The sequence below is a fragment of the Melopsittacus undulatus genome, chromosome Z, assembly GCF_012275295.1.
Source record: "Melopsittacus undulatus isolate bMelUnd1 chromosome Z, bMelUnd1.mat.Z, whole genome shotgun sequence".
In the NCBI taxonomy this organism is placed as follows: Eukaryota; Metazoa; Chordata; class Aves; order Psittaciformes; family Psittaculidae; genus Melopsittacus; species Melopsittacus undulatus.
In genome coordinates, this window is record NC_047557.1 from 35484028 (window position 1) to 35498458 (window position 14431).

The 14431-nt window shown below is 37.3% G+C and overlaps 1 protein-coding gene across 1 annotated transcript in view; it reads left to right on the plus strand.

Moving 5' to 3' along the window:
• ADAMTSL1 (ADAMTS like 1) overlaps positions 1–14431 on the plus strand; it is a 180661-nt gene that overhangs the window by 54006 nt on the left and 112224 nt on the right. The window contains 3 exon segments of the mRNA XM_034072780.1: positions 3102–3228; positions 8708–8782; positions 11747–11904. Of these exon segments, the coding sequence (XP_033928671.1) occupies positions 3102–3228; positions 8708–8782; positions 11747–11904 (360 nt within the window).

Below are 14431 nucleotides of genomic sequence, written 5' to 3' on the forward strand. Positions count from 1 at the left end.
GAAAAAATTCTGCCTTCCTGCTCCTTGCTAACTCTGTGCATATTTCTGGGGTGATGGTGACATATTTTCACCCATATATTAATCTTCTGAAGCAGTTCTCTACAGCCTTGAAGGAGAGGGAAAATAATATAATGGAAATTATATATTCTGAACTCAGAAAAACACATTTCTTCTGCTCATAGAGACGGAAGTTACTATTCTCATAACTATTTTTTTTCAGGAGCACTTTTATATTTCCTTTTCTGATCTTTTACTTTCATAAGGGTCCGTCCTACATAATGTTTCCAAGTGAGAGCTACTACAAGGTAATATAAGAGATTTAGAGCAGGGATTTTCATTTTAAAGAATCAGTGACTCCATTGCAAACACTAGCAGCCTTTTACTAAATGTAGTTACCCCTAAAAGATGGAAGAAATATTTCCCTAGGTAGTGAAGAAAAGAAAAAAAAACACCAGTGATCTTGGAAACATTGTTTATTTAGGAGTTGATTAATCATTCATAAGGATTTTATTTTTAACAAAAAAGAGAAAAAAGCTCTGCAGAAACCTTGGGGAGAAATAGGAAATTTAATTAATTTCATCAAAATTTCTAATAGGATAAAATGATCTGAGAGACTACCAAGTACAGGAAGATTAAAACATACTTTGTTCATACCACTCAAGTTTTGGTGTTCATTAGAGGTCTTCATTTTGCTCATTTTTCCATTTCAGCAAAAGAAATATTTTTATACTGTACACTGGCAATAAGTGTCCAACTCAAAATGAGCAATGAACCTCAATATAACTTCCTTTCACACCTGAGACTTTCCTGGCAGTTTCCTCCACAAGTTGTGACTTAGCTTCAAATTACTCGATTTATAAGTTAACTTTAATCAGACTACAGCTTATGGCAACATGTTAGCTGATGATTCATAAAGTTAAAAAGGCTTTAAACTAGTGAAGGCTGGCTTTGAAATTGGTGGCCTCATACCTGGATTTAAGATTCAGCCCTTTTTGTATCCAGGCAGTTCATATGTTTTTTTCAAAATAGGCAAAGGCATACAGATTTGTGTACAACTCTAGACTAAATTGCTTAGTGAACATAAAATATGTTATGAGCAGATATGAAAGGGAATTCCAGCCTTTCCTCTGATGCCTTGGTGCCTCAGCAAGACCTTTCTCACTGTGGGTGCTAGTAAGCTGTAATATGCTGAAGGAAATAAAGCTGATTTATAGGTATTATGTCATAGAGTTTTCAAATCATGCAGGTGACTTTTTATTCACGTCTTGTCTATACAAGGATATTCATAAATTTTAAAGCCAACCAGTCTCTGTATACCAGCTTCTGTAGGGGTATTCTTATTCAGAAAAAAACAGACCTAAGTTTTACATGGTATCACTGATGTAATTTATGTATCTGTACTTGGAAGCTCTGTATGGAGTACTCACAGTCAGGATAATCTTAACTTTGCTTCAGCTATCTAACCATTATTGTAGTGCTATTTCTGATATGATAAAATGTCTCTTGGAGTCTTGATATGACTAGGTTTTCAGGGAAATGTATCATTTATGCATGACCATTAGTCCATTCACCCTCATTAATTCCCCTGGAGACACTATACTATAATGCAGAAGCATTGAAGACTGACCCAGTTCTGACCCAGTAGAAGTGGATAAAGTTGAAGAATTTTGATGATAGCTTTCATCGCGCCTGAGACTAAACCTATAATGATTTAAATTAAATTTATTATACTATCAACATAACAGATAACCAAAGAAAGGGCTATTGTGCCACTAGTAAAATAATGATGTTAGAAATGGGTATTAAATTGCTAAAAGTAAACACTGGGTATTAATCCAAGCCTACATTTTCACAGGCAAGTGAACAGCAAGTGTCAAACTCAGAAGTACGTCTCACCCTAGCAGAGGTGTGCAGCTCTGCATGCTAGATTTGCACAAATAAGTAATATTGGTCTCAGTATTTAAGTAGGCAAGTTACACATGCAGGTTTTATGACTCTGCATAGTAAGTATTCTATTTGTTCTTATAAGTTTGTAGGACTCAACTCTCTGATTTAACTGAAACGCACAGATGCAGGAAAACTAAAGCTGAAATAGGCACTTCATTTAAAATTCCCTGTCTTAATATATACTTTGGCTTAGAGTCCTAGAGCAAACTCCTCAGAAGCAGAATTTATACGCAAATATTTTTTCATTACTTACTGTGTATGCCAGAATGTTAGAAAGCCTTTTATTTTCCAGTGTATATGTAAATAATTATAACATTATCTCAACTTGCTGAATTTCTTGGTTTTCAATTATGTGCAAAATTCATAACTTCAATACAGAAACCTAAGTTCAAACAAAAGGCCTGCATTTAGTAATATGATAAATGTATATTCAATTTCTTTAATTTTAAATTAATTTAATTATAAATTTATATTTTATTCTCCTTAGAACTGTATTTTTTGCAAACTGGGAAGCCTAGTTCATCCATTCAACTTTTTAAGTTTTGAACTGAACAATATGCATATAAGCATAAAACCAGTTTCAGAGCAGATAATTGCACTTCTGACTTTCAGTTCTTTGTTTTAACCATTCTTTCCTATTTATCATACCTTTAACAATGTCAGAACACAGGCAGTGATAGCGTGGAATAAGATTATTGTCAAACATAATTAAAACCACATGATTTTCCTAACTGCAGAGCAGGTAAAATTTCACTGAGATCTCAGCCATGTTGCCATTTATCTGTGCTGCTCTTTATTTTTATCTGTCCACTCTATATCTGTTATTTATCTCAAGCATTTTTCGTTTTGAAACTATAATAAATGAATTTTTTTTTGTGTCTGTCCAATAAATGTTCACAATGCCCTAAAAAACAATCTCAAACAATACTCTTTCTCTGGACTGCAAAAGCCATTGAGTACTAACCTGCTCGCTACCTCACATCTGAGCTCAGTTCAAACTCCCAGCCAGATTCGCTCAGCCTCTTTCATTGCTAAGGCACTTTACAGCCACCCAAAGATGCCTAGAGAGTTTAGTGGCAAGTAGTTGCAGAGATGGCTCGAGCAGTCAGTCAGTAGGTGCTCACGTTGAACTGCACATCTTTCTTTCTTGCCAGATCGTTGGCTGTGACCACCAGCTGGGAAGTGCTGTCAAGGAAGACAACTGTGGGGTCTGCAATGGTGATGGGACCACCTGCCGGCTGGTTCGAGGCCAGTATAAGTCCCAGCTCTCAGCAAATAAACGTAAGCTGTCCCTTCTGGTCAAGTGCCATCTTCCCCTCAGTGAAATACACATTTCCTGCAAGTTACACTTCACTCTTTCTCAGGCAGTTGCGTGGTCATGGTCAGTCTGGTTTTCCCCACAGGTTCTTCTCTCATGGGTTAAATTAGGCTTGCTTAGACTACAGCTCTGGCTGTGGGGGTGGACACAGGATTGTGGGAAGATGCACCAATAAATTTCCCATCTCTGTTAGCTAGTTGCTTTGCAAGGAGCTGCGGAATGAGAAGAACTGCCTCTACTCATTCTGGTCTGGCTGTACAGCTGGCTAGGCATAGGACATAGTCAACACTGCTCTAAACAGTGGTTTATGCTGCTCTGTGGCAGAGGGGCACCCTGAGGGGGGTGCTGCCAACATGGCAGAGTATTCCCTCGCAGACCTATGCCCACAGCATGTCTGCTGCATGCTGAGTGTACTGACTCAGTTGTGGGGTGCTCTGAGGTGCCTGAGTTGTCAGGAGGTGGCTACATGGGCGGGTATCTGCCCAGACAGATATGGGCTTACCTGCACACTGAGACAACTTCAACTCAGAGTGGTAAAGAGCATTAGTGTGCCCCAGTGACAGGGTTAGTGTATCCTGGACTCCAGTCAGGCTTTTCTCCTTGGTTACAGCACCACAGATGGAGCTATAGTTTTAGGAGGAGAGATGGGACACGTTTGGGTAGTTTGAAGGAAGGGTAAAAAGATAGGAAGGAAGGATGGAAGGAAGGAGAGAAGGAGGCAGGGAGGGAAGAAGGGAGGCAGGGATAGTTCTCATAAGAGTTCCTTTGCTGAGACAGAACTGCACGTTAGAGGGAAAAGGAAATATTTCACAAAGATTTAGGAATGTAATTTCACCTCATTGTTACTGTTTCTGCAATGTGAATTGATTCAGAAATCTCCAGGCTATTTGAAAGAACACAGTATTTGTGAACTTTCTTGGCAAATATGTCTTCTTATAAGAATAATTCATTGCTTTTCAGTTGCTTTGTGGTAGGAAGGTGCTCCTTTCTCCTCTACTGAGGATAAAGACACTAAATATTATGCACAGTACTAAAATTTTAGTAAAATATAGTCTCTACATCGAATGGTATGTCATATAGCTAGAATGGTATGTAGAGGTAGAAGAGCAGATGGCAAAAAGCATGGTATTAGAGTGAGACAAATGTGAAAAAAATGTCAGAGAATGAATAGTTTAGACATATTTGCATGCCTAATTGTTAATCAAAACTGACGTAGCTAATCAGATTTTGTATGCACCCTGTATAAAACCCGTGGCATTATTCTCTCCTTTGCTGTAGACATACATGTACTTAGGCAACACAGTACAAATTTCAAATATACCAAAAGTAAGTGCTCATTTAAATTGTCTTTTTACAGTTTTAAAGGCAAACTTATGGATTTCCTTCACCTGTATGAATTAATATGAACTCTTTTTGTGTTTTGCTTTCAAACAGTTTATAGAATCATAGAATAGTTTATATACATGCTGTGAAAATTTGAGATTTTAAATTTCGAAAAGCTTTTAAAAATCTGTTTATTTTCTGCATTAATCTTCACCAGGGTTGTTTAAATACCTGTCACTTTGGCACTTTTTCTGTGTCAGCATCTTGCTAATTTGTCACTGTAAATGTAGCTACATTAGCATATCTGGGATCAGAGCCTGATATACTTTTTGGAATGACTGGTTTATGTTTGATGAGTCAATAGTTTAATTCCCAGCTATCTCTACAATCCTCATTTCTCAAGAATTAATGTTATGTTTTGTCCATGGTGTGAACTAGGCATTAAAAGTCTATGTGAGCCAGACTGCCATTCAACATAAGAAAAATCAGAAGGGGTATATGCAGCAGTGACCAGATATCAGTGGAGGTGTTCTGTGGACTCACTTGGAATTTTTGTTTGCCTAACAGAGCACAGCATTCAAGTTTGAGCACTGTGCGAATGAAACTGGACAGTGACCTTTATTCCAGTGCTTTCCCAATAGTTTTTAAGTTGTTTGTATCTCAAAACCACCCCAGGTACAGGGTTGAGCTCATCAAACTCAATTAATTTTCTCTTGGTGGCATTATCCAGTTCACTTCTCCATGCTGTTTACGTGAGAAGGATAGGAGCATAGGAGAAGAATACTACTAGAAAGAAATTCAGAGCTTTTAAACACTTAACATTTGCTATGGGAACAGCTTCTTCAGTATTTATAAGCGTATATATCTCTCCCAGTGGCCTCAGAAAGAGTAGCATAGCAGGGCAGGAGGCAATGTAATGTTGAATTTTCTCCTGCATTTTTGTGAAAAGGGAAGCACCTCTGTCTACGCTCTTTTTTCTATTAAATAAAATAAAGTAAAATAAAACAGAAATATAATTTTTTCTTAGTTCTAAACTTGTGTGTTTCAATCTTTTTAAGTCAGCAAAAAGAGAATCTTTCCTTTTTTTTTGTATCTCCTTTTGGAAAGAGTGTATGTATCTTCCTATGGAGATAAGCTATATTTAAGCATGCTTCTCTGTATTCACCAGGGATCTGGAGAGCTTATCCCACAAGTGGTGGGTGAAGTCTGCTAATAGCCTTGTGAAAAGCTACTATTTCATTAAAAAAAAAGGATTGATATCTACTACTGAAATAAATTACATTTGAAAGAGAATTATCGAAATAACTATGCTGAGATAGAATAGATTCTTACCTGATTAGTAATCAGATTGTCATGATTTTCAAAACCAGATACAGTTCCAGATTTCAGTTGAATATCAGTAGTAACGGGGAAATAGAAACAAATCCATTTTTTATCATTAAAACTGACAGACCATATGGACAACATCCATATTCAAAATCCCAAACCAGAAGAAGTTTATCTGTCATGGGAATCTGATGTATGTACCTGACATGTAACCTTTACCTTAATTATTGCACTTTCTTCGCAGCCCTAGGCCACTGTTCTTTCAGTTATCTGGGACTCTCCCTCACCACCCTGTGCATCCCCTTGAGAGAAACCGACCACCCATTAATAATTTGTGCCTTTTCTTCAGAGTGCATCACACAGCTGCTCCACAATCTGCCTGTCTGCTTATTGTTAGAAGGAGCTGTGACTAAATATTACCATGCTTAATTCCACATCTCGTCACGGGAAATGTCTCCTTCTTATCATTGTTAACCTCTGGAAATCATCCTTCAGTCCCTACTGCTTCTGCTTGTAAAAGCAGGAAGCACTGTGATAAGCATAAATCCCACTGAGATTTACATATCGCACAAAGTGTATTAGGATTTCAAATGGAGAGAAATGACAAAATCAGGTGAAATATAGTCCCAGCAATACCCTGGAGCAGAAGAGACATACTACAAATACGTAGTATATAAGGTGCATGATGTGCGTATGTGACATATCAGTGAGTGGTTAACTCTCCAGCACAGAGCTCATAGCTGAGAGACAGTCAAATACAATAATGACATGAGACTGTCTTTAAATAAGACTTGTAAAAAGACCATTAATATTTTTTGAAAAATTGAAGTTCCTTTTTTTTCCAGGCTCATTCCAATAAACATGATATATATATTATGCAGAAAAATGATGTGTCACACTCACGGGTTTTTTTCCCCAAAATGGATAAAGTGTATTTATCCTACTAGGTATCTTGAATGTGACTGCCAGAATGGTACCAATGAAATCAGCATTAGAATAGTAATATTTAAAGAATTTTGTGAAACTTGAATATTTGTCCTTTCAAAAGGAAAATTCAAATTCTGTGTAAAAATGAAGGATGGCTACCTTGGGCAATCAATATAATACCCAAGATGTGCATAAGCAGAATGTGTGCTGAATAGAGTTCAGGCCCAATGCTATAGAAGTCTTAGGAGATGCTGAAATTTCTGGATATATTAGGGAAACCTCTCAAATCAGATTTTGAAAAAGGTGACAAAACTCAGAAGAGCCTGGGCTTCATCTCTATGCAATTCTTGTGACATTCAGAGATTTATCAGACTGCTTACATTTACCCCTTCACTTCTAGGATATTAAGAGGTCACAAAAGTATAGCTATTTTATCCCACAAAGCTCTCCAATATAAAAGTGGCAGAAATAAAAGTGGCAGAAATTCCTATGGCACTTGACTGAATTTAAAATTTAAAGGGTTTATAGTTCACATTTTCAAGACATAGGGTTGAATGAATGAACGTAGGTTTTAGAAGTCCCTGTTTCCTGTAGCTTTCATTTTTTTCTGTTGTCTCAATTTTTTACATAAAATGACAACATTAATAACTATTTTGCTGGTAATTGAGAATGCTGATCTAGCTAGGCTGGAACAGTTATGCCAGTTTGGTCTGATCAGAAACCGAAGGCCCCATCTCATATGTTTGGATGAAAGATAATATGTTTTTATGGGTTGAGTTAGACTTACCTGATGACAAAGCAATGCATTGCTTTGGGAAGAGAGCTATAGTTCTTGCTAGCAGTCATTGCATGACAGGTGTGAGCAGCAATAATGAACAGATAACAAAAGAGGCTTAATTCCTCTCATACTTATCACCTCCCCCCCAAAAAAAATCCTGTTAGGCGTGCATACTTTTTCTTTCCCAACTTCTAATTATAGGAGAAGGCAAAAAGGATAGGGAAAGGTGAGTGTAGAACCTAGGCATGCTGGGTAATCTAGGTCAGTGTTCTGTGGGTACTAACTCCACAACCCAGGCAGAGAATTAGGAACATTTTCTAGCATCTATCCACACCTTTCTTTCCTGTCTCCCTTTGGGAAATTACTGAGGTTGCTGTCTCTTTAGAATTGCTGACCAAACCAACTTTTACAGCAGCATGTGACCTACATTCTAATTCACACCTCATTTTAAATCCAATTGGCAAAGCTTCCAAGGACTTCACAGGTGCAAGATCCTTCTCTAAGACCTGTTTACAGTCTAATGGGCTTCTGTTTTTCAAGGGACTTTCTGTTCATGATGTGGAAAAGAAAGGAGATTTATAGCACTTCTAAACATTAAAATAAAAGGTGTGAAAGGGAAGGCATGCCTGAGGGAAGTGGGAGATCATCACAAAGCATGGGCAGGGTTGTGAAGAAGCTGTAGTGTTCAACTGGTAAAGAGTCCAATGAAGGAATGGGCGCTTCTGGTTTAACATCAGAATAGGCTTACGCTTCTCTACTTCACCAGAAACATCAATTCAAAAGTCATGGAAGAGATTTAAGTGGACCTATGGTGAAATGGAAAGCTATTGAGATTGAAATCCAAAAATGATTGTGAAGGAGTTGATACTAAAGAAAACCAACAGGTTTGGGTTTTTCCAAGTAGAAGGTTCTTATCACGTTTAAGTTCTTCTACAGATTTGTGATGTTCTCTCATAATTCATAGAGTTGTTTAATTGGTCTAAAAGCTTTACTTTTGACTGACTTGTAAACACCTCTTTCACTGCTTGTTTGAAAACAGATGAGAATTTCTTTGCTTGTTTACTCCATGCATTTTTGTCTTCCCACAGTGGATGATACAGTGGTTGCTATTCCCTATGGAAGCAGGCAAATTCGCCTCATGCTGAAAGGACCCGATCATTTATGTAAGCAGAGGAAGTTAGTGTACATTTTTTTATGAAAGTCTTGCTAACCCGCAATGTTCTGTTTTCACTGTGGTATCTGATTTCACTCTCTCAGATCACTGATTTTGACACAGGGATGAATCCTGCCCTCAGAAGTTCTCCAAGGACCTATTTACATCAGTGTTACACGCTCTTCAGAGCAGAGCTTAGCCAACATTGCAGAATCATTTGTCCCTACATAATTTCTCAGTCATTTCTGTTTGCTTGTCCTTCGGCTGGCTCACTTGGTGCCAAGTGCTTTTGTTACAAATTAATAAAATATATCCTACTGAGTAAAGAAATATTGAGAACAGTGAAGTATAAGCTTCCCTACAGCTGAGCTTAGCCATTAAGCTGCTCATAACTTTAACATACGTTTCTGTTTTGATAATCTCTCTTACTCCGTAGATGGACACAAATGCACACATACACAAATGTGATCAGAAACAGCGTGCAAAAGACAAACCCTGCTCCTTAGTAGTGATGCTGCTTATTGCTAGAGTTAAGACCAATGAGTGCTGCTAGCTCATCACTTCATAGATATAACACTTGCCTGCTTTGTCTGACAGGGAGCTCTATAGCCCAACAGTTGTGTATGCCTCTACTCCAGGAGAAGGGTTGCAGGATTTGAGAACACTCCAGGAGAGCTGAAGGCAGATTCATTTATTTCATTAATAGAAACTCCGTGAATCCCTCTCTCTGACTTTATAATGCAGTAGCTGCTCACAAGCTGCTCCTTATTTCATCAGCAGCAAATGGACATTACAGTGTTGGTAAATGGGGTTTACTGCCAGGAAAGACACAAACTGTACTGCATAACCTCTTAGAAGCACAAACTATTGTAAGATAAGCAGGTTTCCTGTTTTCTTTTTCCAAAACATAATAGCAGTTTCCTGTAGTACAGACCAGTTAGAGTCCTTTAACCTTGTCAGTATAAATAAAAACATTAGTGTCAGAAAGGAGGTGAAATACCAAACTATTTCCACCCTCTCCAGATTTCTTTCACCCAAAGAGCTTCTACTGAGTGGCAAAATGAGGGTAGGTTTATCAGTCCTGTTCTGTAGCTCACTGCTTGTGTTAAGGAAACAGTGGGCACACCATAATCTTTTAATGGTTCTTTAGATTTAGGGCTATGAATAAAGAATAGCAAATTACAGGTTATAAACTAAGAAAAAAAATATATTATGCTTTTCTTACAAGTTCAGTTGCTGCCTGCACTTCAATTTTTGAGTGGCTCTTTGGGTATTCCTGAGCTGCTCTAGAATGGTTGTTACTACTTTCCCAGTAAATGACTTGCACTAATCCTTTCTCTCCTGTCTTCTTTCCCAGTATAGATGCTCTCTTCCAAGTTAGAAAAATTTCATACTTTTATTATTTTTTCAGTGAAATTGAGCTATAACACAGCTTAGAGAGAAATGAGGTTTTAGAAGGAGAGATAAATCTAAAGCTGTCTTCACTCAAGCCATATCACATTTTACAACAAAAAGATTTGAATGAGTGAGGTCTGCCCGAGACACAGATTGAGGTTTAGATTAACTGCTCTGTGTAAACATTAATAACTACAAATACATCTCTTTCTTGTTTCAGATGTCTCCATGAATCTTTCTGTTCACCCATCAAAGGATTTTATATATGCATGAGATAAAATAAGTTGAGGGGGAGGGAGTATTTTGCCCTATGAACTTTGATTGTGGGAGAAGTTAACAGGAGGCCGACAAGTCTTAAAACCATCTTTATTCCTGATGCACGCAGTCTTGTCCAGAAATAAATATATGGCCGAGTACATCACAAAAGAGGAGACTAGCCTCACTGAAAATGAAAGAATTCATTAACATGGAGCAAATTCTAAGTGTACTGCCCCAGCAACTTCCTTCATGAAATAATTCCCATAAGCCATCCTGAAAAATAGTCTCATTATTGCAATTATCTTTTTCCACCGAATTAACAACTTAATAGGTGCTAATAAAAACATTTTTCCCACTTACTGTCTCTGAAACTATTATTCCATAACAGATTAATAGTATGTCCACATCTAATTAAGATTTTGCCTTAGCTTCTTCTTTGTGTGGGAGATTTTATGCATAATTTCCCAGATATATGTGAAAACATTAGTTTTACAATCCTTCATGATGAAATGTGTTGTCGTTTTGAAATAACTACCAGAAACTGGTCATTGGTGAACATGCTGTATAACATAATTTGGAGTTTGTGAGGAGGTTGGCTAGGTGATAGAACAGATCTGTTTTCAGTTTCTTTCTATTTAATCAATTATTTAATATGGTTTTTATGATTTAGCAATCAAAAGTAACTGCCACAAAGCAGTATCATAATGAATGCCTAGTTTTGGGGATCTGTGGATGCAGAGAGATACAGAGGGAGAGCTCAGGAGCGTTCAGCACTCCCTATTCTGCTGGAATGGATCAGACTCTTTCTGGAGAGGGGAAAGGATTGCAGTCATACTGATTTTCTTTCCTGGCTGTCTTGCTTTCAGTTAATTGTCTACCACAGCAACACGTGGGTAGTGACTGACCTTTGAACTAAAAGAGGGAACAGCAAATTAACAAAGACAGCACTCGTGGGTGAAGGTCTGAGTCATGATCCACATAGGAGAGTGACTTACTAAGAGTGAGTTAAATAACCGCAAATATGCCTAACTAGGAATGGATTAATATGTCTGGAAGAAAGTAAAAACATGACCTGTTGGTGAGAACATGAATGTGGATCTAGAAACTAAGGGTTGAACAAAGCCAAAAAGCAGATGGAGAAGAAATAATGAACATGGAAGTATAGAAATGTGAATGAACTGTGGAAAAGAACAAAAAAGTTGCATTATCACTAATTTAGGAGGCAAATCTTTACCATTCCTGTTTTGTGTTGGGGCTCTTTTCTGCTCTTACTACAAATTATAATGCTCTAGTTTCCAGTTAATTTGTTTGCATTTGTCAGATTTGGAAACCAGGACTCTCCAAGGTGCAAAGGGTGAAAATAGCCTCAGCTCCACAGGCTCCTTCCTCATGGAGAATTCTAGCATCAACTTCCAGAAGTTACCTGACAAGGAGATATTAAGAATACCTGGTCCTCTCAATGCAGACTTCACTATCAAGGTAAGGGTCATTGGTCATTGACCTCTTACAGCAACAAAAAATAAAACAAGATGTATAAGAATGATTAAAGAGATTTTCCTAGACCTTCGTTTTCCAGTAGACATTTACCAGAAAGCCTAGCTCTTGAACTCCGTGAAATTCTTTATAGTTAAATATCTGATAACAGTCCTTGGGAAAAAAAGACTGAGTTTATGCCAAGAAAGGCATAACCAATGTGTGCACTAAAGAGGAAAGATGAACTCATTACAAGAAAAGGCAGATACTTTCTGTATATGCTATTGAGGTATATATAAATCAGTGACATACAGCTTGCTTCATCTGTGCAAGTAAAAAGAAAGAAACCCTGTGTCTTTGTCCCATAATTTCTGGGGTTTATACTAGTGTTATTGCACAGAAGACTGTAAGGGAGTGGAGACTGAGGTCCCCAAGCTCAAAAATAAATGAGATGACTTTGCTTGAGAAGTCATGGTGTCATTTTGAAGTTCTGCTTTGTGTTGTACTGGCAATAAAAATAAAATTGTTTCCTCCCGTTAAAACATTTCTGTTCTTCCAGGTAATATAAAACACATTGCTGGAAAAAATACACACATTCTGTGGGAAAACACACATACAAAACCGAACATTTGGGAATTACAATAAAGCAAATCCTTTTCCAGTAGATCCAAGGAACTTGAAGGTTTTCACCTGTAAAACTCTAAAACCTGCATCATTTCCAGGACTACATACATTTTTCACTATGGGCCCCAGAGATAGATGACATTTGGTTTAACCTAGAGCTGATGGCAGCTAGAAGTTTAACAGTAAACTGAAAAATGCAATACATGATTATGTTGGGTTAAGCTGGTCTGGGCTGGAATGGGTTAGCTTGGGAAGCAGCAGAGCCCTATGGACTGTCCCTTACTCATCTTGGTAAGTTAGCAGCACAAAATGCAAGCAGATGTTATCTGGACTGGTTCACAAGGAGAAGCCTGACCTGAAGAATGCATTCCCTTCTCTTTGAAGGTCATAATGAAAATGCCTTAATAAAAGAGATGCTGGTCAATTCAAAGTGCCTAAACCACTTTTACCTATATTACAGATGATGTACATCAGTGAGATGTAATCAGAATTGTTCACTGTCTACGAATGCAAGGTAGCCTGGTTCATTAGAACATACTTGTTGGGGACGGATGGTCATGTATACCAATGGCCCTGAAATGGTAACATCAGGATTGGGCTGTGTTCCTGTTATTTCTACTGTTACCTTTTATGACAAGGAAAAAACCTTTATCACTTGGTCCTTGCATTTCCTTCTCTATCTAGCAAGGTAAGAACTATTGGTTGAACTAAAGGCAGTACCCTACTTGTATGATGACTACATGGTCAATATGAGAGAGCAAGCTGGATTAGGCACAGGTGGAAGAGACACTGCTGAGTGAAGAGTAAATTATTTTACTAGTTCTGTCATGTGCTTGCACCTTTTCAAAGTCAGATTAGCATGCAACAAAGATATTCTAAGCTATTTAGTGGGATTTTTTTTAACAATTTTTTTTCGCTTCTGAATATTTTGCTAGATTTTTTTGGATATAGAAGTGTACATACAAAAAAAGACTAATATAGGAGAACCAAAATGCATGCATATCTCTCAGTTATGTCAGGCTTGTCAACTGCTTTCCATCCTTACTATAGCCTTCATCTTGTGAAAGTGAATAACTTTTAAAAAAAAAATTAAATTAAAGGCTTTTCTGTAGTATTAGCAAGTTTTCCTTATGGAGTGGAATCTTTCTGGTTGTCCAGACTTAACTTCCTGGGACAAAGCAGTTTTTATGAGAACAGATGTAAATGAACTTGTAGGTGTAACGAAACTCTAATTTTAGGATCATTGTCTCTAAAATGACTGCTACAATGATTTTCAATTGACTCTGAATGCTCTTATTCAGAGATGTCAGCTTAGACACCTGGATATAATTCAGAAGTAGAAAATTCATGTGGGACTTGGCATTTGAATTTCTTTATTGGTGACATGGAGTGCTTCAAAATTGCATTAAGAAACCTCATGCTGTTTCTGTATGAGCTGAGTTGTATAATTTCTATATTTCTGACTTTGTAATAATCAGTGGTACATTCCTCATGTGCTAAACTCTTGGCAATCTTTTCACAAGATATGTAAATGAAAAAAATATCAGTAAAACAGCTCTCATTTAAAAAAATTAAGATGTTATCTCAGAAGAAGAACTGGAGTTTTTATATTCATAGTTTGACAATTATATATCCCCATTATAAACTTCTAATGTTTGAAAGGCAGAATAGCTGGAAAAAATGCCAGCAAACTTAAATTCCACTTGAAATTTGTTCCTACATCCTGAGTATTTCCCTAGTTTGAGGTTTTAATGCAAAATTCAGATTCACGTACATAGAAACACCTTGTTTCTACAGAAAAACAAAATGTTATGTTTGATGAAATCCTTGTGAAATTAAGGTCAGTTTCACTTGGAAATCTTTCTGGCTGACACTGTGCTCTAGAGAACAAGGTGGTAATATCACACAA